Below are 26,891 nucleotides of genomic sequence, written 5' to 3' on the forward strand. Positions count from 1 at the left end.
TTTTATTATGTACAAGTGCATACACATGTAACACATACTACAAAATTTGACAGGAATCAGTGTTTCGTGACATATTCAAAATAATGTGCAAACAAAAATACTTTTCTTCATAGTTTCTAACTGTTCATATTCAAAATAATGTGCAAACAAAAATACTTTTCCTCCCATTCTTGTGAACTGAAAGGGAAAGGATATATAACCCCACGCTACCCTATTGGCACAGTATTTACCAGTTACGATAAGGAAATGGACACTCAGGTATTGCCTTCGGGCCGAAAAATCAGGGAACGCAATAAGCAGTTAAACAGATGCCTTGCAGAATAAAACAATACTAATGTGTGTTTGATCTATTTTTTCCTTTAAAAGAAAATCCTACGAACTTACTGGAACTGTTTCATTTTTCATGTCGAAATCGTAAGTTAATGACATGTATAATATTCCGGGTAAATCGTAAGTTAATGAGATGTATAATATTCCACGCTCAGTATACAGTATAACTTCGCTTACCCGGACCCCGATAATCCTAACAGGCAACAATTATTTTTTTTTAAAAAAAAAAAAAAGAAAAACGAAAGAAAGAAAAACAGAAGATGCAAGGTTTTAAATGGAGCAAGAAGCCAACAATCGTACTCGTCACACAGCTCCGTGACAGTACTCCATTTGCCCATGTTGTGGATATTATTGAAACGGCACGAGCTGTCCGAACAGCATACAGATATGTACTTCAAACCAACTTCCGCAGCAAGAATTTTGAGTGATGCACAGCTAGGTCCATCGAGTACATAGTACTTACTATATGTATTTAGGCATATACCGTTTAAATGTACCATAATAAACGTGTTTTGTTGCTACAGTACAGAGTTTGAATGCACTTTCTACTGTTCTTTTAGGTTATTTAAGTTAATCCGGACTTTCGCTAATCCGATTAACGCATCCTCCTAATTAGTCCGAATTAACGAGGTTTTACGCAACTTAAATGTACAACCCCTTACTTATTTGTTATTTGTGATTTAGACTTACATCCTTACAGAGGTTAAGAGCAGCATGATATGGCTCAGGAAGATTATGAAGTGGAACAGTAAGTACTCGGTATTCTTCTATTCTACAGCCACAGTGCAATTCTAGGAAATTAGTTCTATGCTGCATCAGTACATTTTTCGTGTAGTAAAACTGCATTATATAGTGCAGATTTACTTGTGTTCGAAGCAAAATAGAAAGATATATTATGTATTTATTTTTTAAGGCATCCTTTTACGGAAAGGCTTTAAGTGTTACATAAAATTTAAAAGAAGTTTGTTGCTCCCACACAGCATTATCGGCTAGTATGCGTGTTCACGTTTATGACCTGCTGAGACAAATTACACAAATGTGAACATAGAAGCTTCAGAACTACAAATTTAAAGGCAAACTGTATGGTGGTGGCTTTGTGCAACTAGTCTCTACGCCAGATGACCCGTAGTGTGAATCCCGCTCACCCTGAACAATAACATGTTTAGTTACGGTGAAGCGAGGGACATAGTTAGTGGACCAAGAATCAATAGTGTCATGCGTTTTCATCCGCGTCACGATTCAGTTTACTGCTTGATTCGCAACAAACGCTCAGGGACACTTGCTACAATCAGTGTAACAATACGAACAGGAACAAGTGTAGTGATGAAGAACTGATGGAGGGCCGGCGCCATGCACTTCAAGGGCAGTACTGCCACCACTCAGTGGTACAGAGACAAAGTCCAACTGTTTTGAAGTGCAACGGGTTTGTTCTAATTCCTTGCCCTAGAACTATTTCTTCCCATTTGTCTTCACCTGCGGTTTTCTTTTATATGTTTGTGGTGCCTGGAACAGCTAAGATTTGCATTTTGTTGGACGAACTGTGATTATGCTATGCTTCTGGACACCAGTGTACGTATAGAACGATACAATAGCTACAGTAGGAAAAATAACGCAAGACAATCGGTCATTATTACTTCAGAAAAGATGTACTTTGATTTTTCAATGAATGTTAAACTTCATGAGTACTTATGTGATGCTCAACTGTTCTTTCACCTTAAAATCACTCTTAAGGGTTAATATTCCCCTTGGGATCGCAAAATTTTATCCTTTCAGAACAAAAGGGAGAATTCAACACTTGTTACACATATTTAATTCCTGTTACGCTCGAATCATTAGAGAAAAGAATGCAGGCACTTACCCTGTGTGAGCACTCGATGCCAATTTATAATAGTTATCGTACTGTTCAGGACGAACAAGTGTACGATTTCGATGATATTTCACATTTGCATATCCCTTCTAGTAGTGCTTAATGCATTATTACTTACCTTAGATGCTCTACTACATATGGAACTGAATGGAAGAAATTCGACGTTAATGTAGTGTATACTGTAGTTGAATGTCCCTTTGCAAAACCACGACTACATTAAGTCGAAATCTACTGTTTAAAGTGCGATTCGAATCAAACTCAGTTTGTAACCGACAGGAAATAGATCAAACACATTGAACACACGAGCAGTAGCTACCTGGTCATGAAGGATATCCCCTTCAATGTATATTACATCTAAGGTAAGTATAATTCATTCTTAAATTAATCAAAGGAGCCCTCTCTGCACATACACCAATTAAAAAAAAAAAAGAAAGAAAAGAAAAAAGCTCTCTCTCGAGATTACAAGAAACTACACTCAAATCTGTGGAATCCATTCCGAAATTGCTACTTTTATATATATATATATATATATATATATATATATATATATATCTGAATATAAAATGAAGACACCAACATTGTCCCACACAGTAGAAGGTTTTTCTCATTTTCTTTCGTACCCGAATTTAACTATGTATTATACACCTCTCACATGTTCACAGAGTATCGATAAACAAAATATCCCTTTTATTTACATAGTTAAAAACGTAAGCACTCAACTGGCAGATTGCACACACACACTGTGTGTGTGTTTCATTACAAGTACCGAAGGAAACATGGTACTCTCTCCTTTGGCACTGACATACTATAATACAAGAACAGAAGAAATCTTATTAAGAGAAAAGTTAAGATATATTTCTCCAACCTTCACTTATACTATGTTCCGAATATATTTATTCTTGAACGTACAGCTTCAAGAGCAATATATTCGGAATGAAGACCACACCCACTTCATGATCCTACACCTTGAGAGCTTGTAGTAAACAATGTCGGGGCTCCCTCTCATATTCTCCTTCCATGATTTATTTTATAACTATTTCAAATGTATTTATAACCCATCTTAGTTTATAGATTGCTAAAACTAGAAATTTTACCCTATTTTCACTTAAATTTATTCAGAATGGATAAGGAGATTTAAATGCAGTTTCCATTAACTTTAAGAGAAAGAAAATATTCTTTTATATAAAGAACATTATTTTATAACTAATCAATTCATTCAGATGATATTTACTAGGGAAACTATATTAAGAGGACTGACACTTCCGTGATAAGATGTAAATTTTCCTGGTGACACCAACAGTGAACCTGATGCCAGATATAAAGAAATTAATTTCAAAAATGACTCAAAACAAGCGCAGTTGACATGAACATGTAAACTGAAACAAGTATCTAAGCGTACTTAGCTTACGTCGGAAATACTTGTTCGTCTATTCCATTTACACATTGGTTCCAGTTGTCAAAATAATATTAAGGTCTCACGGCTATTTTCTTTAACTCGTTAAAATGTAAGGTATCATACTACACCCATTCAGAATTTTGACGTTACTAAAGACCCTAGTAGAGTTTTCTGCTCCTTAACGACTCTAATGCCATACTACTTAACCTCCAACACCAGTGGAAGCGGGACGGGAAACGGAATTAGGTGAAGGTACAGGGGATTTTGCTTTTTCCTATTCCCTACCTTCAGTAATATGATCCTTTTCTCGTCTGTGAGCTCCCCATGGCTAAATTTACACTTGTCTCCGGAAAAACACTCAAGACCAGTGTGATAAAACTTGCAGGGGAAGTCGCTGTGCATATACAGACACTTTTCCTTCTTGGCACAGCAATCCATGAGGTAAAACTTGCACAGTTCCATTTTCCGGGGCGGAACAGCATCATGAGAGTATGGGCAACCTTCCCCCTATGAAACAAGAATTTAAAAAAGTGCTCTTTTTAACACACCACCGCATGGGCGCAAATAAGAAAAATAACAAAAACGAAGCAAAACAACAAAAAACACAAAAGCAAGGCTACCAGACTACTTAGAGAAGTTGGAAACAGATTAAACTCAGAAATTAATTCGTAATACCTTCTGAAACTAATGAAACAAAATTACTACATGTATGTCAGGGATGCTAAAAACTATCAAGAATCTTTATAATATACACGAAGACAAAAGCTCATATCTGCTTATACTTCTCCACCTTTATTGCACCATATTGAAAACTCTATCAATTCAACCATACTGTATAGCAACTACTTCTGAATAAAGCGTCTGACATTGCAAACAAAGACCTGCTGCACGTGTATGTTTATTGGACGATAACAAAATTTAACGAAATTAAGAATATACTTAACTTTCGAGTTGAAAGAACTAAACAAGAATACATAGTAACTAAAAAACTGGAAGTCATTATGTACTAGTAATTAAAGGGTATACAGAAAGAACTAGCTAAATCAACTTTTCGTTATATATATATATTAAAATATACTGGAACTAATAAAACCCACATGCTAATAACCTGATAGCTCTTTAGATATTTGAAGTAAAATATTCATACAATGAAAACAATCTCAAAATCCCCACAAACAAGTACTTATTCTGTAAAGTTTGATAATTGGCACTTAGAAGTGCCCTGGAACTATTTGATTGTATATAATTAGCATGATGACATGTTACGAAATTTGTCCCATATTTATGTATTTATTTATCTACCTGCAACAAACACACACAATGTAGTTCGACTGTTTTACTGGACTTGACAACAGTCACAAAGACTAATCACTTTTAAGCACTTCGCTACAACTTTTATTTCCATTTTCTTAAGACAGGGTACCCGCTAATTTGGCAAACACGAATTTCCTAACTTTTCTAGGTCACGATTTACAAATTTCTAGGTCTGTATGTAATGTAAAAAGCAACTAAATTTCTCCCGAATAGGTGGTTAATTATCTACTATCCATATACATGTATATAATGTATGTATAGTAGAAAAGTTTTGCACAGCAAACTAATTTATCTTATCTCTAACAAATAGCTGGATAAGGGAAAAAGAGAAATCTGTTCTGGAAAATAATAATACGTACTTAAAAGTCTCTAGTATTCCAGGACTTTTTACGAGTACGGTGGTAAGTCTGTACGAGTGCAAAACTTAATACAAAGTAATTTTAACTAGTTCATACTTCCAGAGCTACTCTTACATTTCTCTATTCTAGTTTATCATATGTTCTCTTCATTTGATAAAACAATGTACTCACTATTAATTGGTAATTTCATACTCAACATAAAGTTCCTTTACACCTAATATTATTTAAGATACATTAGCACTATGGATTCTTTACACTTAACACATATGTACGTACTTTTGCCGTCGATCTAAGTTATCAAAATGATTAATAGTAAATTTATTTAAATTACTAGAAGCAAACGTAATTCATGTATTTTGATGATGTATTTTCGTTAGAAGAAATAGTACTTTGAATTAACTTTGGTGAGTAAGTCTATCAATATACTATCCTATTCCTTCTTAGTATTTGTAATTAGTTGAATACCATTTTGCCTGCAACTTCTTAAACTGTATTCTGCAATAACTTTAGGACGCAGCTGTTTATTCCTATCTTAAGTTACATTTGCATGACCTCAACTTATTGTATAACACGATTTTCTTAATGATTATTGCAGTATTTTTAAACGTATCTAATCAACTACGAAATAAATGGCTCAAACTTCGGAAAATATTTGAGTTTATGTATGTATATAGCAAGTTAATAATGCGTAAATAAATGAGTTAAATGTATCCTATTACTCATATAATCTATTTTCTTAAAAAGAATACACTTAATTACTACTATTTAAACCACAAAAAACGTCACATACTAAATATACGAACTAATTTCTGAGTTTTTACCTGTATCCTTCCACTAAATTCTTCCGGTTGTTACCTCTCTACATATACAACTATCGCCAACATAGTATATATGTACATATATATATACACCTTCTACTACAATGTCTGACGTGCACAACCTATATTCCATGCAGCCTTTCTCTATCTAAAAATGCAGAGATCATGCAGAAAAGAACAACAACCAGTTATATGAACAATGAACATGCTTACACGACATATTAACTGCTTCAAAAATACGAAAGCAATTAATCTGCTGTATTATATTCAGAAGTACTGACATACCTTCTGAGAGATAATGGACAATAAATGTTAATAGTTAACATAAATGTTAATGGTTAATGTATTAATTTCGTTAATATGTTTAGTTAATACAGGCAAAAGACAGTCACCCTACTGTTACGCCATTCTTCTTATATAAACTCTAATTGAACTCTCTTCAAATATTCGAACATAAAAATACCTATGTACACTGAACGAACAGGTAACTGAGGACGTTTTCTTCCTTATTAGGGTTTCTTTTCTTCACTTAACTATTGACGAAGACCTTGTAGTTTAGTGTATTTTCTGTTTTCTATATCCCTTTCAGAATTCCTTTGTTTAACTAATATGTATGTATATTTCACTATCCTTTCATATATATTCCACTATACCGGCTTCAAAAATCACGCCTGCACCGAGTATTTTAAGGGAAAGAAGTGGGAAATATAGATTTCAAATGTGGCGCACTACAAATATTGAAATAATCCAGATGAGCATTTTCAGTAAAGTTAATCCTTTACACTCTGGTGTCGGCTGTGACACGAGGTTGAAAATTTTACTGTTCACTCGTGTGTCGAGACACTCCGCAGTTGAAATTTGCCATCATTGGCACTCCCAATATTTTACGTCGGCCGATCTGCTTTCACTCTTCACGTAGTTCTTTGTTTCTACAACTAATGACAGGTGTCTGCAATGGAGTCATAACATTGGCGCTCTCTTAGTGCCGGTTTAAAAGAAGTCTAAAACGTTTCTTCCACGACTTCTACAACAGCAGGAAAAAAATTCTGAAGAGTGATGAATAGCAAACCTTTTAGTTCCAACTGTTTTCTAAGTACTATTTCGATGGTGTAAAGAATAGATCAAAAGCTGAACTAAAACAGAAGTTTTAGTTTTATAGTTGCATGATATTTGAAATTTCAGGAGGGAGAGAGAGAGGGAGAGAGAGAGAGAGAGAGAGAGAGAGAAAGAAAGAAAGAAAGGAAAAAGAACAGTTGAGGACTATTTCTGTGGCATGAACATGAGTGCAAAGGAATGACAGATTTCCATTTTTCCAATACTGATTATTTTTATATTGTACACTGTAGTGATCCAGTGAATGTATACAGCAAACAGACGACATATAACATTAAAATCGTACTAATGACCACCTAAAGAAGGAATATATATCAAATATTTCCAAACATTTAAGGACAAAGACCTTGACTGTAGAAGTCAGAAGTCTAGTCTTCAAAATATAATGCAACGCGCAGGGAAGTTTTTGAATCAATTTTCAGTGAAGTAAATAATCTCAAATTAAACTGGATGCAGAAATAGTTTTATATGTCATATAGAAAAAAAAGTGTGAAATGAACAAAGGGACTCAAAAGCAAATTTTTCCTCGTACTACTACACAAGATCCATTAAGACTGTAGGTTTTCGAGGAACGTAAACTTTAATTATAAGAAATGATCTGATGACGGCAAGAATACAAACATCGCTGAAATGTTCACAAAATCTCAGATGCTTACTTAAGTGTTTAAATTTTCATAAATATTATTTAATATGCATCCTATTGTTTCATTAAGTAATTTAGCCAAGGAAATTTAAACACACGGGTACATTTACAGATGACTACAATTAACGCAATAGAAATAAGCACAATAGGAAATGTTGAATATGCCAACTCACCTGGATTACGTCAAATTCTTAACAGTCCCGAATTACGAATAGTCTTTAAGAAAGTTCATCCCTTAATCAGTTATTTTATTATTTATTTTACGCTGACGATTTTTGACTGAAGTGTTGAGGACAATAAATTTACACATAAAGAATACAGTATATGAGTGGCTGAACGTGATCGAAGAACATGTATCTCTATTATCACATGATCTTTCAATCACCAAATGTGTATCTTTTTTATATGTATACAGTCATCAAACGATCTTTCAATCCGATTCTATGTATACGGAAATCAAAGTCGTTCGGAAGACAGCAAGTACAACAGAAAATACCTCCATATTGACTATTGCTCATCCAGTGTACAACTGTATTTACGTTCGAATAATTTCAGGAAAAAAGACGGGAAATGAAGCTATAAACAAATCACATAATAGCAGAACGTAATTAATTTCTATAATGTTAATTGTTAATTTAATCTGAAGATATTAATATATTCTTTTTCCGACGCACACATACACAGATAATATGGCAGGCACAAAATACAGAAGCCTACATAATGTACCTGTCTCTCTTGATCTGATTAAGTGTATATTATTTTCGTGGTGTCGTCTTTCCACGAAATATAAACTGAAGTCCGCTCTGCCGTGTAGTGTTATTATTTTTTTTTTTTGTCCTCTGTATGATGCAATGTGGGTTATGTTAATCCTCAGAGGTGGATTTTCGAAAATAACTGTATTGAAAAAAAGGAGTCGTGAAAAAATTAAATATTTTAGTTGAACGTCCCACGACTATGTCCTTTAGGCTAAGGGAGACGATGTTTAAGACAAGTGAACGATGATAAAAGAAATGGTGGAATGAGAATTTGGAAAGAAACGGAAGTATCCCGAGAAAACTGACGGACCTGGTCGGGGATCGAATACGGACCCTACGCACCAATGGTAGGCGCTCTACCACTGACCCACCGTACCCCCCGAGTCGAGAAAAGCGTGGCGTGATTATCGTACAGCATCAAGTTCTAGACTTATAAAAAAAAAAAAGTTTTTTCTCAAAAACTACGCATAAAGATTTACCCTCACCCATTATCGTTTTATCAATTGGTATCTGTCTCATCTTTGGTCAACGTCTTTTCCGTTAAACGCTATAAATACTTAAAGATTTGAGTTTTGTATGTCTTAATTAATGTTAAGTAACGCACAAAAATTTCTAACTTATTTGATTCGATTTATTCAATACTCTTCCTACGGTATAACAGAAAATAAAAGACAAAGAAGCGTATAAACTTGATACAAAGTGCAATCTTTTAGTGAAGTATGAAGTTTTTGAATATCCGCTGATGCACGGTTCTTTCGAATAAGAACGCTACTGAAAGCTTTCAAAGACGAAGCTTTCTAGTCATACAAATTAACATTGTTCAGGAATTATAATCACGAAATCTTCATTTAATCTGCAACACAGCAGGCTCTCACATCCAGCAGCAGAAGAAAATTCGCTGTCTTGGCAACACTGAGTCTCAACGATGGCAGAAACTTACTTATAGCGGCTTCTAGTGATATTTTTTAGGATCTTGCTCCTACTTCATGAAAAAATGGTGTACTTTACCAGTCATGTTAACGAAATCGATTCTGCACCGACGAGTATTTGTTGAACAAGAAGACACTTTTAACAAAAGAGGTCTACTTACAATCGGGTAATACAGTAAATGAAGAATGCACCTGATTTTATATCACATCATATCCTGTATAGATGCAAATTCAATGAAACTAAGAGTAAAAAAAAAAAAAAAATGTATGCTAGACCTGGGTTCGTCTTCCGATCCAATTGTACAGTGTACACGATGTACAGTGTATTAATAAATAATACATTCCAGCAGAATAATACTTATCAATTATTTGCATCAAACGATCGAGGTTTTAAGGCCAATAAACTCGCTTTTCTCGATGGACTATATTTCGTTAATCATATAGTGTACTGCCGTAAAGCTCGATGAAAGTACACTCAGTGGTCGAAGTGAGACGGTATGCGATGGTATGTCATATCGCCTCTGGTTTTTTAGTGATGAAGGCATACAGTCTGTTTTCTCAATGATTAAATCATACTGTTACTGCAAAGTAAATGCTAAACACCTTTAAAAATCCATTTCTATACACAGTAATTGACGAATATCTTTGCACGTAAAAAGATTTTATTTCTTATGTAGAAATAATTTCTAAGTTGACAATCTGTTATCTTTTTCCTATCTTTTCTTTTTAAAATCAGGTGTCTTCAAAGAAGTTCACCTAGTTTATATTTTGATGTGCCGTATTGAATTGTTACTTTGTTATGTATGTGTGTGTCTTCTTGCCTTAATGCATATAAATGCCGTGTTTTGAGCGTGGGCGGATTTGGGGTTGTCTGCTGTGTGGAGGGCGAACTTTCCGGGGTTTCGGAATACCCCACAGTCGAGTAGGGGGACCTGGAGTTTTTCTGCAGCAAATTGTTAATATCCTCATTCGGATTTTTGAGCATTTTCGTGTATAATTCTCTATAATACAATATAAGGGGATTTTTTTTCAGAAAGCTGTTGGTGGGGTATCAAAATCTCTCTATATCCCCCCCCCCCCCCGTTACTACACAGAAGCTCTCCAAGGTTTTCAGTCATTATGTAAATAGAAATGCAATCTTTCAGACAACACACTCTTACCGCATTTCAACATTTAGATAGCCGGTATGTCGAGTCAAAATCGTAATAAAACATACCGCCCCTGCTTTTTTTCCACTTCGAACGCTGAGTATACTTCAGTATCAGTTCCATCTTAATAGGTGGCGTGGTAATCTAATAAAACCAATATTTAGATTTTAAAAAAATAGTTTGTGTGTATCTCGAAAACTAAGCATGAGAATTTAGTCATCCACATCATTCTGTTCAGCTCGATCAGATCTATCCAATGTTAAGTGTCTCATCCTTAAACCTTTTTGTCTCGTTAAACGCTGATAATACTGTAGAAATAAACTTATGACTCAATTACTATTAACATAGTTACGTACAGCAACGCATGTATATCTATCAATTACCAAAGCATTCAGACTTTTATTTAGGAGACAGAGAAGAGTAAAATTCATGACACTACTAAAACATAAAATATCATTCAAATACACGTCATTTATGGCCTTCTAGAAACTTTATTGAAAATTGCTCCTATATCAACTCAGTACTTCTATATTTTGTTATGGATTAGCTCAATAAATCACAATCAACGCCGAAATTTCGTCGACTGCTGTCACTATTGTCAAGAGATTGATAAGAAGAAATAAAAACATTTTAGTGCGGATAGAATGCAGCTGCCTTTCCCTATTAAAACCTTTTTATTATTATTATTATTATACTTTTACCTATCTCGACAATGTGGACAGCAGTTAGCGGAAATACAACCGGCGTTTTATATGATTTTGCGAACAAATCTATCGTACGATACAGAAACTCATCATAGGATACAGAAGAGAAGGTAAGCACTTTTTAGGTTATTAAAAAAAAAAAAAAAAATCCTTCTTCAAGCGAATTGCATTCATAACATCCGGACAGAAAATTCCTGCGTAATCACTAACAACCTTGCTTTCGATATGAACTGTCGCAGAGTTGATTTTAAGTGGAGGTTCAAATCTGTTTGGGATCGGCCAAGCTTTGTGAAACAAGTGGAAGCTACTTGAATGAGTAGTGAGTTGTAAGCAGAGACGACCATTTATTTCAAAATATACTATACTGAAAAATTAATACATGGAAAACGAAAAATTTCGTAAAGCAAAAATATTTTTTTTTTTTAGAAAAGGGAACAGATTTTTTTTTTTTTTTTTTTTCGAAAAGCTAGAAACCAAAAATCGAAAATCAGGAAATTCTTTCCGGAGGAATTTAAATAACAAAACTAATGGAAGTTTGTTTGAGATCGAAATATCTTTGAGTAATTGAAAGATGAGGCTTTAACACATAAAATAGAATACTGAAAACGAAGTTGAAGAGGAATCCTTGAAATTGTCAAAGAGAATTTCCTTTATTATCTATGTGAAGAAAGAACGAAAAGAAAAAAAAAAAGCAGCTTTACCACTGGGCTGAACTTAAAAAGTACCTTATTCCGCTGATGCAGTGTGTTTTAATCGTAATGGCTAGTCGAAATGCCTTCAGCTATTCGCCTTTACTAGAAACGTGGTATTATGCTCGCTCAGGTTGAGTAGCTTCATTAACAATGCAAGATTGTTATTCACAGAAAGCACATGTGTACTACGGTATCAAGTTACGAGCAAACAAAATGCACTAATACTGACGCTGTATCAGTGTTATCATTGTAAGAAGAATATACTAATGCTAGAAAAAAATCTGATACTTAGCACTGTATTTTTTTCATATACAATACGCAAATAAATGAATAAATTATGTATTACAGGGAATAAGAAATATCAAATGTATCAGATTAGCAACGAACCGCATACTTCTTAACATCATAAAAATTTTCTTTATCTCGATTTTCTCGAAAAGTATGCATGATAATTTACCGTAAGCACCCAATACTCTTCAGTTTAACGTCTCACGATTATGCCCTTTAAGCTAAGGGAGATGATGATTAAAGCAAGTGAATGATGATGGAAGAATTGATGGAGTGAGGAAGTGGGAAGAAACGTGAGTACTCCGAGAAAACCCATAGACACGGTGCTGTCTACCGCAAACTTACTTTTCCGGGGATCGAAGCAGAGACTCCACGCTCTATCACTGAGCCACGGTGCCCCATAATGTGATCTATATATATATATATATATATATATATATATATATATATATATATATATATATAAAAATATGAAAATGATTATGTTTGTAACTAAATAACTCTTGAAGATGAGGTTTCGATATGGGATGTTTTCTATCATACCACTTTGAAAGTGCAACTTAGGGTTGAGAAAGGGAGAGATATATATAAAAATAAATAAAAATGAAAGTGACTATGTTTGTGACAACTCTTGAACCACCCGATCGATCTCGATCAAATTTTCAACATTGATGAGGTTCGGGCCTAAGATGATTTCTATCATTGCAGTTTGACGGTAAAACTTAAAAGGGGAAGAGGGAGATATATATATAAAAAAATAATAATCGAAAATGACCGATATTAGTATCGAATCCATAGTTTTCGGACTTGCTGAGACGAGCAGTGACACTTCTCATGCCGTTTAAATCCAAATTCAGCCACGCAGTATGGCGGAGGAGGTGGGGAAGAAATACAAAAATGATCGATATCAGAAAGCGCTTCAGAACGGTAAAAAAAAAAAAAAAAAAAAAAGTGATTGACTAACGGTACATATTTTTTTTCTTATTTGACGCTAGTGATTAAATACAACTAAAAGTTTAAGAATTAATCACAATTTTGGGTTATAACTCAGGAACAGTGTACTGTCGTTTTCTTAGTGTCATAATGAAAAGCCTGATTAGTGTATACTTCAGCATAAATTTCTTCTTCAAAGATAGCGTGGTTTTCTTACAGTATCAATTGTTAGGTTCACAAAGAACAGTTTTCTCAAAAATTACGCATGAGGATTTACACACAAACACAATCACTTTGTTCAGTCGAATGAGGTCTATCGATTGGTATCTGGCTCATCTTTGGACTTAATGAACTATATAAACATAACGGATGTCTACGTCATAAAAATTGGAATATATTTTAACGCCATAAAGATGCAACAGTACGCATTCGGAAGTGATCTTCACACTAAGCATAAACAAAAATTGTTACTAATTTTGTATGGATAAACAGCAAACAACCAAACCATCGGAATATTCAATCATTAATTCTCTGACCCAAACACTATTGTTACGTTAATATGTTATATTTTATTGTTTTGGTCGTTATTATTTCATTGTTATCTCACATCCATTTAGCAGGTCTTTTTAAACCCATGCACCGCCACCATGTCACCACTTAACAAAAACTGAAAACAAAACTCTTAAAAATATACAGTATTCCACAAAAGTCAAAAGTTACCTAGCTTCCTTTTTTTCAATTATTTTCTGTTTTGTTCTACTGGCAGCTTTCCCTTTCTGTTATGTTCGTATAATTTTCTTATTTAGTATTATCTTGCTAAGTTCTGTTGAAATCTTTCAGAAGCCAAATGAAGTAAGGTAACATCAACCGACTTTTGTAGAGGACTGTACAAGAAACGCAAGCACTAGGCTAAACAAAATACATACAATAGAGACCTCTGAAAAACTTGTTCTTATTGTTATTGTTTACATATTTACTTATATTATTTCTTTAATATTTTTGAATAGTCTCCTTTTTAATGAATGCTATTGCAATTTTAAGACTTTTCTTTTAAAAAAAAAAAGAAAGAAACAGATACATATATATGAAATATAATCCCATTGCTCTTTACAGGATATAAAAACTTACACTTGCAGCTAATATACTTCTTTTATAAACTAACCCGGCACATCGGTTAAGAACCACTGCTCTAATGTACTGATTCTCCCACCTGCTCATATATTGTTCTAAAACTTCTATCCGATACACTGAAGGGAGTCTATCTTGAACTTCAACCATCCTTCTAACTATATAGTAATTTAATTGTCTTGCAATTCCACCAAATAATACTTTCCCCTCTTAAATAATAATGTGAAATCGCATTGCCAATCACTCAAATCATGAGATATCAAATACAATTTTTATGTCTCGCACACATGTTAATAGGACACTTTTCTTTCTTTAATTAAGTCTCCTTTTAGAAAGATATGAACCTACAGTTTGATATGTGTGATCCAAATCACTCGTCACAGGAACAGACACATTCATGACTGAAATTCGGAAATACTCGTGCTAATGATCTGACGTAATTAAGTTGGAAAGCTATGAGAATTTATTTGGATCTAATACTGTATCTTACTAACTTAATTTCTGCTGAACGTAAACTGTTTTACTGTTAATAATATCACTTGAGGGTTCCTCTCATTCCTTCAAAATCCAGAATATTCAGAATATTTGATGAGTTCGTCTCTTATCTGCTTCTGACATTGTCATTTTTCTGTAAATTAAGAAGGTATTGCACAGAACAGTATGTCCATGGCTTCCACATGCTTTTTTTTTTTTTTAATACGTAAATCTAAATGAAGTAGTCATTCATTGATACGTGACATATTATACTAGCCTTTATTCATAAATATACAAGCGTTATTAAACTGAAACAAAGACAACTGACAATACTGCAAATAGGTAACGGGCAGCCAAAAGGTTTCAGCATGGCTTGGTGTTTGTAATATTAACACAGAACGTGGTCAGTCTGCGACACACGTGCGCTGAGTAAAGAATAAAATTAATGTAACAGTAGTGTTGCATTTATACGTTCAAAAGTGTACATTGTGACGTGATTCGACTCCTGTCGGAACAAGGTGCTAAAAGCAATCTTTCGTGGACCGCAATCGATGTTTGAAAGGATGTGCTGCGATTCGAGGTGTGCGATGTATATGGTAGTTCTCCCACGATATAAACAAGTGACCGTAATCAATCAGGAAGAGATTGTTGCTGTAGACGTGAGGAACAATCCCCACATAACCATGTATGAAGTTCCAACTTTAGTGCTGGATCAAACAACAGCACTCTGCACACGGAATTGATGTATCGGGAAGTGCCCAAGGGATAACCCCGCAGACGAACAAGTTGGTTGGAGTAAATGGTGACTCGCGATGAAACTCTGTATCATCATATAGTCAGCAACGAGAAGAATGAATTAAGAAGGGAGACAACCTACGTCTCAGACAGTAAAGATGGCAAATTCGTCTGCTTCGGCTACCAAAGTCATGTCGACAGTATTTTGCGATGCCAATGAACCTCTGCTATTCGAGCGGTTGTCAGTTGGTGAAGGGCTATCAAAAACAAACAGTTAGGAAAAGTCACGATGTGTGCTTCTACTCCGTAATAACGCTCACCCACACGTCGACAACAGAATAGCCATTCTGCGCTATCCGCTGAACTCTTATGGATTACTCAATTCTAATCTCTTCCGTGTGGCTAAAATTTATCACAACGTTGATCCATTGATGCATGAAGGTTAAACACTTCACAGTCGTTCAAGGATTTCACGATAATGCGGAAAGGTTTTTTTTTTATGATACACAAAATTGTTCAGCGTAGGGACAGTTGCCTGAACGACGGGGATGTTATCTGTACACTTTCTCGAGCTATCATCTATATGCTGTTGTTGTTATAGTGTATGAATCCAATACATAAAGTGTACGCATTTACACACCAGCCTGTATTTCAATACAACAACCATTATATGTATATGTAACTAATTTTTGACAAAACTGTGAAATACTCCATCTTGTCTGCTCCACAAGCTTCCTATTATTACCCTACTGTTGTCCTAATATAGAGTTTCCATTTTATTTTTTATTAAAAGTGTTAAGATAATCACGAAGGATTACCTTTGTAAATTATTTCCTTGCTAGTTATTCCCAAAGCTACGTAAATTTAAATACTGGCAATGCTGATATTTTGCTAGAAATGTTTATAAAAGAACAACGAATTCCATTTGTAAAAACATTCCTTGGTTCTCAGTCTCTTCGTTACAGGTTCAGACTTCACCCTTCCCACCCCTTAGAGCAAGGAACAACTACACTCAACAAACTGTTAAACAAGGCTGACATTTTATCAATTACCTTACGAAGTTATTAAACATTGCATTGTGTGTTACCTTTGAGTCAGCAATCACACTGTACAGGGAATACCGAAATTTATATATACACGTTCCCTTTTGTCTCAGTGTTACTCAATATTGTAGTGAAAAATAGCTTATATCAATGGGTTTATTACACTTCGTTCTATTACTAAGGGTTAAAATGGTGTGAAGCTTCACATAAAATATCCACCCACTTGCGCATCGATACAAATGAAGTTTAAGTATTAAATGTTTGTATGTCTGTTGAAGTACTGCCCTGTACTTTCCACCTAACAACCACTAATCCCACGAAATCCATTCATAAGTTTAGCCAGCAAGCAACTACATCTTGCTGTTTTGTAAAGTTTTTAAATTACATAATGGCACCTTCCAAAGAATTCCTCTCTGATCTTTACGTATGCATCTTCTTCACACACACATGTATATATATCGTTACGTACCACATGCATTTTCAGAAGTCTCTTTCTAATCTAATCTAATCTAATATCATCTATTACATTCCAGAACGCTTATGCCACCACCATCTCCAACTCTGTCACATGCTACTTTGTAGTTACACACCTTTGCAAAACGAAACTCAAAACATCCAACCATCAAACAGGCAATGTACAAACGTATAAAAGAGCAGTAATGCAACATTAAGGTACTTACCCGTTGGCACTTTCCTTGCATGTAGAACATACATATAGAGTCCTTCCCTCGCCCCTTCTTCGATGACTGGTCTCGTTTTCCACTCTTACAGGGCCTTTTGTTGGGACCACTGCTACCGCGTGGACCTCCTCCCCGTCTTCGTTTGATTCCTCTGCCTCGTCCATCACCTGAGTGTCGGAATTCGCCACCTTGTTCCTCATAATCACTCTCATACGAATCATACGGGCTATCAAACTGACCTGGAAAATAATTCGCTGATTATTACCAATTTACCAGGAAGAACATATATAGAATACAGAACAAAAAATCATTAAGAGCTTTACTATGGAGTGTACATGGATGTAACCGTGGACATTTCGCAAAACAAAAGTCGGAAAATCACATAGAAAAAAAAATGTTGCGCATATCATGGACAGAAGATTGCACTAGCAACGGTATATTAAAATAAATAAATGCAAACCAGACTGTTATAGACACGGAAAAAAAATGGAGGCGAAATAATACGATTCTTCATTAAACTGGATTCAGACTGAGTTAAAATATTGCTGGAAGAAAAAGTAGATGGGACATCGGATACATAAGACGAAGAATGAATATCAAATCCAACAGAAAATACTTTATAACGTGAAATAGGGGCTTTAATACATATTGGCCGCAACCGTGTAACTTATCGAGGTTTTCAGTCTGATAGCTTTGTACGTTTCCTTTGGGTTCTCCTGTTTCTTTCTACTAACTTTTATCCGTTTCCTTTCGCCTATAAGGCATAGTCGTGAAAGGTTAAACTAAAGATATCTTTTTCACATTACTCCGGATGCACGGCGTTATACGCTACTTGGAAATATTGCGAGCACCAACCAATTTGTCTAGAATATGCTATTATTGTTATTGATTATTGCTATATTTAAACTTTCAAATATGCTCGGTTGCTGAAACTTATGGTGCAATCAGACTTAAGGTATATTTTAACCTCCCGGAACGGGTACTGGTGTAAAAGACAGATGCATGACACTCTTCTTGTATAGTTTACATATGTCACGAGCAAGCTGGCTCTGCCCTATACCTACTCAATGAAGTATCCCTAGTCGATCCTCTCCAACACTGGCGCCAACCTGCTCCATCTCATTAGTGCGCAATAAGCTATGACTTTGGATTGACTGAAATGGTCTTAAAAAGGAAAGAATTGCCCGAGTGAATGGCTTGCGTTGTAGTGTAAATAGGACAGATCAACACGGAGTAAAGGGTTATTCTTCCCCATAGCGGCACAGGCATCAGTGCTGACAGAGAAAACAGAATATCTCACTCCCTCAAGGAGTTCGTCCTGGTTCCCGCCCTTGATAGTGTACAAGTAGAAGTCAAGGTGATGTGGCAATTAGCGTAAACACAAATAAGAAAGAAAAGAAAGAAAAAAAAAAAAGGCTGGAAAGAAATGGAAAAGATTCGAAAGCCCGAACCCGGAATCATTACCACGAAGTTCTAATACGAATGGTTGTCGAGCCGCTCTTGTTATCGTATTTGAAAAATCTAGTCATTCCTACTCTAATTTTTTCCCATATAAACCTTCACGTCTCGTGCGTAGTAATGGAATAGCTCTGCAACCTTATGTACTGATGTCAATGACCATCTTCGAAACTTCAGAACTATTTTAGAATGCAATTCTGAAAAAAACTGTACTATGTTTCTTTCTTAATTTTTTATATTTCATTGTTTTACATTTCAACTTACACTGGAACGACTGAACATTCTTTACAGCAATTAATGTAGGCCTACCTATCATCTTGCCAATAGGTCATTTCAGATTTTGCTTGAAGTGGGGGAGAGCACGATTATCGACTGACAGAAGAGTTCCACGTTTTTTTATTAGTATATCAATATACAGTTTATTAAAAAGCATGTGTTTCTTTAACTCAACGGGAGCAATTACCCCCTACCCTCCCAAATTACGCCTTTACTGCTGTACGTAAAGTATTGCCCTTCACTTTGGAGGACGACTGGTTATACAAGCCACAAATTATCCGAGGTTAGTCCGGTACATATTAGCTTGCATAATCGGAGCTCTAGTGTGAAATACTAATAGAATACAATGTCACATCTTCATATAAATTCAAGCTACTTTAGTGCCGTAGACTGGTACACATGGCAATATCGTGTGTATACACTTTCTTTCCGGTGATACGTGTACGGTGTGGTAATTCCACATCTTGTACTTTAATCTTGAAAATATCTCATGACTTCTTTTAACATCTAATATGCAGTCAAACATTAAATCAATATCTTGGATCAGTAATATTTATAGTAACTGAATCTACAATATATGATAAACGACAGAGATTACATCTCTCTCTCTCTCCCTCTTACACACACACACACATACATTCATAGTGGGGTATAATTCACTACCCTAGGTACGACGTAGGTGGTGGTGGTGTGAGCATACAGTACATATGACACGATGACTAGAGCCTGTCTATTCCACCTGTGCCCTCGGAAACTATGTGAACTATACTTCGGCCCCACCCCCGTCACCCTCTAATGGAGGAAACCCTCCCTTTGCTTACGGAAAAGAAGTGAATGACCTCAGCTGTGTTGCCAATTTGTCATTCAGTCATTTGGTCTTGACGAGTGAAGATCGTAGACTACTTAGAATGGCTAACAAGACAGTGCACAGCGATATTCGTGAAGTAATTCATTTTGGCAACGCTTCCGCATCTAATAATTGAAAGATCTCGGCCGCAACAACTTGTCTCTCCTCTTTCGAGGGAGGTATGGGAAATCACATATCAACAGCAGCGTCAGAAAGGGCATAGTTGAGATAAAAAGTCTCTAAGAAACTGACCAAGTTCACACGATGTAACATAATTGTTTATTGAGAAGGGTATGGAGTTGATAATCTATCAGTCCTGTGTTGTCTTTTCCGTTAGCAATAATTAACGAGGATTATAATGCAGTTCGAATGGTTTAATGCAGTTCTAAAATTGGGTCTATCGAAAGCATCGTCACTCCTGAAACATGTGATTGTCCAAAGCGGAAGGACCCAACCACTATTATCTGTCAATTATATCACAGCCGAAGTTGCTAAATTAGAATGAACCGCCCAATGACATTCGCACACTATAAGAATGTACCAGCACGTCACCAAAAAGAAGCCTTTGCAAATAAAACCACAATTAATACAAGTATACTAATAAGGCCACCGCCATGAGTAATATGCCAGAAGTTCTTGGATCTATGTTGCTTTCCCTGATGAAAGCCGATTTTCTAAAATCTTGGGCAGTAGTCAGCAATGAGGTGGCAGCAATCGACCGACAAAAGACAACACAATTTTACCATTCTCAGTGAAATACGGCGTTCTAAGTTATGGTATGGGTTGCAATTTGAAAAGATTATAGTGACGTGATTTTTGGCGATGGGCACATCGCGAAATACATTAAGATTTCACGATGGACTGCTACCTTTATTTGATAAAACGAACACATACTACTACACGAACACTACTAAACGAACACATTCTGTGACGAGTGGTAACCAACTGTCAGGATGCCATCGATGAGTAGAGACACGTTTTTCTGGTGACACGCGAAAACGCGAAATGTATCAGTTTTGTATGAAAATGTTGTGTACCTAAAATAGATATTTTTTCACTATTTGTTAGGCCATATAACGCTCGCGATTAAACGCGAAATTTTGTCAAATTAACAAAATTCGCAATAAGTCTTCATATTCCACGAAATTTACGCAAAAGTGAGTTTTTCGACGCTTTTACGATTTATTCATTACCATTATTTGGCAATTACTACTGACGTGACGAAAATTTCTATTTTTTTGAGAAAATAGACCACTATGAATTTTTGAAATTTTACATGCAGTTACAAAATGAGCACCAAACGGTATTTACTGGTGAAGTGGATAGTGCGCTAAGAGTGTTGCGAGGTATGTTAGATGAGCATTCAAAAATCACATCTTAAGACCTTAATGTACATATCAGTTTCGAATGTTGATGTGGAAACGACTCTCTCTCTTCTTACAATGGCATACTTACCGACAAAAGAACAAATTTAACCCTAGGAAACGTTGAAATAATGCTTACATGTTATTTGCATAAGTAAACTGTGAACACTGAAGTTTTTTTTTTTTTTTTTTTTCTATTAATGTTCTCTCCGGGTGTTTTTTCTTTCTTTGCTTAAATGATACTTTTATTCAATGAGAATGCTGTGTTATTTTTTAAAAACTCAAATATTAATATAGTCATGCATGAGTTCACGTCATGACGATTGATGAGTGGAAATTAAGGTGAAATAAAAGGTAACTAGATGTAATTGCTAAGGAAAATAGTGTTCTTACATTGACATTTTCATTCAACGATTTTATCCCGCTTTACGCATATTTTTTATAACGAAATTACGAATTTTTATTTACACAAAATCGTGTCTCTATCGATGAGTTACTAGACAACTATGCCACGTAAGGCCAAAAGAGGTCTCCAGCAAGTACGAACTTTAGCATCAGAAACTGTGCGTACCAATGGTTAAAGGCTGTTTTAGGGTGTTTATTTAAGTCATGGCAGAGTAATGCACATGCTACATTAGGTAAGAAAAAAAGTTAATAATAATAATAATAATAATAATAATAATAATAATAATAATAATAATAATAATAATAATAATAATAATAATAATAATACGTGTCCTATGTTTACTATTTCAATATCAAAACGTGCTTCTGCAACGACTTTCGAGCCTCCAACAGCTTATCATCGGTGTTAGCATCACAGGAAAGATAAAGAAGACTGGGGAGAAATTCAAAGCCTTCCTAATCTATAGATATATTTATTTATTATATAGTGTACGTGTTTTTATAAACAGTAACGTAAGCACCTAAGATTTTGACCTTCACAAGAATGCCTATTCTAACGGTAAATTCAATATAAGATAAATGCAGGCAACAACCAAGTTCCCAACGTAATTTTTCCCATACATGAAATTAAGAGAGAAAATAGCATCTTGGGGTATGAGTTAGAAACTAACTGAAATGTGACTTCTGTGAAATTTTCCACGCCGTCTCTTCTCAAGTCAATAGCTTTTGTGCTATGTCGCCTCGAAGTTTTTTCTTTCTCAGATTGCAAAGCTATTGACACAAATGTGAAGACGGCGTCAACTATCCATCGTAAAAGCATTTTGCTTGCTTCACTTCCAAAACGTTGTCACGGGAATTATGAAACAACTGGTGAATATGTATGGTTAACTTAATTTCCAATCGCAATTTTTAGAAAGAAACTTAAGAAACGAACCTTCATGTTCTCGAGGTGAATGCATTCGCCGATCATAATCACAGTTAGGTGATTTCCCAGGGGAACCAAAGTGTGACGATCGATGACTCGGCGAGGCACCTCTCACAAAAACCATTTGATCATCGTCATCTTCTCCTTCTTCCTCTTCTTCTTCACCTTCGCCTTCTGCAGGTTCATCTTGTGAATTACGATGGTTCTTCTTGTGTTTCTGAAAATATACGTTAAGGAAAGTTTGTAATAATAAGTAATTCTCCTAAATGTAGCAGTAACATTTACTTACTCCTAACATATATACAACATATAAAACCAAAATCAGAAACACAAATACCTGTAAGATGAAGTTAAAAAGATATAAAAATATCGGAAAGTTATAGCAAAACCAATCATTTTCTCAACTACAGCTATTGTACGTAAAAGCATTACGACAATTACAACAGATAAAATAAACAACTGACAAACTTTAAAAATAATAATAATAATAATAAAAAAAAAAAATAAAAGTAATTCTGGACACCTATAATATGGCCAACAAGTTCTTTACAGAATTCCTTATAATAATAAGTAAATTTGCTAATTTAAGGAATCAAAACAATCCTTTGCTGCATATAGCTATTTTCTGCTTAACTACGCGTATATTCACAAATGAAACTTATATGAAATGAAAGATGTTTACTGTTATGCCCTGTGCGCTATCCATATGAAAGTGTTATAGAAATTATTATTATTATGGTCTACCACTTTCTTTAAAAACTGATAGATTAGTCTCTTCGGCTATAGAGGTATCATGATCCAAACATTATTTTACATCAACTAAACGTAAATGTTCCGTTAGTCAGTCACTTTTTATTTATGAAGCGCTCTCTGATATCTGTCATTTTCGATCACTTTTATTTACCTCGCTCAAGTTGCGAGGCTGAATTTGGATTTAAGCGATATCAGAAGTGTCACTGTTTATCTCAGCAACCTCAAAAACTATGGATTCGGAACTAATCTCGGTCATTTTTACATATCTCCCTCCTCCACTCCCGCAAGTTGCATCATCAAAGTGAAACGATAAAACCCATCCCAGGTCTGAACTTCATTTGTGTTGAATATTTGATCGAGATCGGTCTGCTGGTTCAAGAGTTAAGACACAAACATAGTCACTTTCATACATTATATATCTGCGGCTTACGTCTAAAAGTGTCAATGTCACTTTTTGGCAAAAATGAGATTTTCAGCAATTTGAATGTCTCTAAATGTGTATTTTCTTGTGTAACAAGGGCAAGTGTCAACATGTAGGACCTAATAGTTTTAGAATAATTTTTGAAATAATATTATAGGCCCTTGCTGAGGATAAAGTATTTCTGTGTTTAAAAAAGGCCAAAGTATACATTGGCCTTTCTTCAATCTACTAAAAATAATGTGTATTAGGGTCAAAGTGAACAATGACTGTTTTCATCCAATATTGTTAATATTTTGACGCAACCAAAGTGAGAATTGGCCTTTTCTGATCTAGTGTTTTGGAAACTCTGTTGAGGCCAATGTTTAAACTTTATACTTATTTGTTTGACTTGAAAGGCGGCGTTTTTTGTGTGACACCTAAAAGAAAATAAGGTAATAATGTTGTGCTTTTGTGTCTGTACGAGTAAATCTGACAACAATCTCGTTCATGGTGGCCAATCATGGTTAAAAGTGTGTATTTTGTTAACACTGCATAGGGTTGCCAATTCAGCCATTTTGTGGCTAGATCTGGTCATTTTGAGAACCTGGCTTGTCACAAATTTTCAAAAAAGCCACTAGTAGCTTTTCTACCCATGTGCTTTTTGCTTTTAGCCATTTTCTGAGTTCAACCACATGTTGATATAGGCTATTTGTCGTTAACAAGTGTCTAGCGTTGTTTGCGGATTTGTAATACAATAATGAAACACCTGTTAAAATGTCACTTATATGCTTAATGTTTCACTTCAAGAAGATTAGCTACATAATTTTCATGGCAATTGCATATTATAGCGCAATGTGTTATGCTCAAGGCATAATTTGTATGGAAGCTCAAAGTTTAAACTTTCAACAAAGAGCCAGTGAAATTCAAGATCAAAAGTGCCAATGTCAAGAGATATCTCGGAGATAAGCTGAGATATATATTGATGAAAATGCAAGTAGGGCATAAACACATCTTTCATTGGTGAAAGTATGGATTTTCTATTTGCAAGTATGTTTGAAATACCTTCAAACAAAAAATTGTAAGAAACCTCAAATGCGTTTTTCTCAAAATGGTACTTTTTGACATTGGGCCTTTTAGACCCAAGCCACAATTATATACAAACACTGAAAGAAGGACGAACCACAGGCAACGTTGTGCAAAGGAGAAGTGGTGATTAGCAGAGGACTACCAATATACTGTGAAACAGGCAACAAGAGACCGACGTCTAAATTACATTGTATTCTGTTGACAACGTATAAACGGTGGTTCAAAGAATATTACGACTCAACCGAGGAGTGGGGTCGCGTTTTCTTCTCTCATGAGAGCAGATTCATTTTGAGTAGTGATTCTGGACATACACATATATGACGAGAGGTGGAGCACGTAATGAACCCAGGAACATTGTCGAAGATTATCATTTTGGTGGTCTGGTATCTTTTGTGGTGAGGCATAACGTTGCACGGGGATATGGAGTCCAAACTTTTGAACGCGGTACACTCCGTGATCAACGTTATTGTGACACTGCACTCCTCTAGGTGCATCTTTTCAGAAGGCAGTGGGCCTTACCTTCTTTATGGATGATAATTCGCGACTGTATCGAACAGCGCAGGTGACGGAGTTTCTGGAACGACAGTGGACTGACCAGCCTGTTCCCCCGACTTGAATCCCATCAATTACATTTGAAATCTATAGGAAGAAGTCTTGCAGCACGACCAGATGCACTAAAGTCCATCCAGCAGTTGTCAACTCCATATCACAACTCATTACCAACTTTGTGATCAGCATAAGAGCACCTGTGATCTCTCATCTTTTTAAGGACTATCTCACACCTTTTGTAATGTCGGGGGGGTGGGGGGTGAAGGAATCATGAGTAGAAGTACTTTCAGTTTAAGTTACTGCCTCTGATACAAGCGCCATTTTTGTTTCTCTAATCACATGTTTCTTTGTTGTTTTCTATATTATAATGTAGACTACTTTCTATGTATGGTTCAGGTTTCATCAATCTATGCCACTTGGGAGTGATATAGCATGCGAAACTTACTTTCGTCCGTAAGTTTTGCACACTACTATACGAAGTTCAAAAGTCCAAATAACAAGTATACATATTCTTTTTTTCAGGGAACCGAAAAAGCCTACATCACAAGATGGTTTTAATTGAATTTGTTATACTGAAATCAAAATTCAAACCTTTCCACGATACTTTTACAAAAATATTAATCGAAACAAATGCTTATAATAATACGCAAACCATGATGCGTAATCTTACATATAAATCAGTGCAATCTTAGGTATGTTACAAAAATTTCATTATGATGCTTTATTTGCCAAATATCACGTACTTGCTAAACCGATTTCAGGTGCATCAATGTGAACATAAACTCATTGGTATTCACGAAACATTCTGAAGACTTAGTATTAACAGAAACGGAAGTCTGAATCTTACAACACGTCACAGTGTTATTTTTCTGTGTCGCTCTATGGACTGTATAGAAATAATCTTCGAGTCACTCTTATAGCCCTAAAACCCTTGACAAAAACTGGAACTTTATTATTATTTTTTTTTTAAATATTAAACCAAGCTTCATATTGTTGTTTACTTTCAAAATCATAGTAAGAAAATAATTTTCTGAATCCTACATAAGAATCTCAATAAATTAAAAATATTCTGAAACCTAATTAGAAACTATCGAAGGTAATGAACAATAAATTTTAATGAAAGTAAAGAAAAAATGTTCCTAATTTACTCATTACAGACTAGAAAATCCATTATCTTCTAGCTCACGATAACAAACAAACCAGTGGCACAATCATTATTTCTACTAGCAAGGACGGTGGTAACAATAATACACGCATTCCTTATCGTTTCTTACGTTAAACACTTTCCAATTGCAGTTGATGAACCATATGATACATGTATATTAACAAGGACTTTTTCTTTACTGTTTACCCAAAGTCGCCTCTTAGCTATACATAGATTCACATTGTTTCCTTAAGCTAACTTGCAAAAAAGCTTAAACGTTAGAACAGTAGAGCGTCTGTACTTTAATATTGTTAGCTGATAATAGCTTGGCTGCA

General features: G+C 35.1%; 1 protein-coding gene across 7 annotated transcripts in view; it reads right to left on the minus strand.

Moving 5' to 3' along the window:
• LOC145690700 (uncharacterized) overlaps nt 1-26,891 on the minus strand; it is a 100,611-nt gene that overhangs the window by 16,010 nt on the left and 57,710 nt on the right. For 6 of the 7 annotated variants that reach the window (XM_081765859.1, XM_081765856.1, XM_081765857.1 and 3 more), the window contains exons 3-5: nt 22,634-22,841; nt 17,350-17,588; nt 3,879-4,100 (exon numbers count right to left, since the gene is read on the minus strand). In XM_081765859.1, coding sequence (XP_081621985.1) covers nt 3,879-4,100; nt 17,350-17,588; nt 22,634-22,841 — 669 coding nt within the window. The remainder of the gene's footprint in view (nt 1-3,878; nt 4,101-17,349; nt 17,589-22,633; nt 22,842-26,891) is intronic. The other variant, XM_081765862.1, reaches the window with a different exon arrangement.

Source organism: Thermobia domestica, chromosome 7, assembly GCF_964235325.1.
Source record: "Thermobia domestica chromosome 7, izTheDome1.hap1.1, whole genome shotgun sequence".
Classification (NCBI taxonomy): Eukaryota; Metazoa; Arthropoda; class Insecta; order Zygentoma; family Lepismatidae; genus Thermobia; species Thermobia domestica.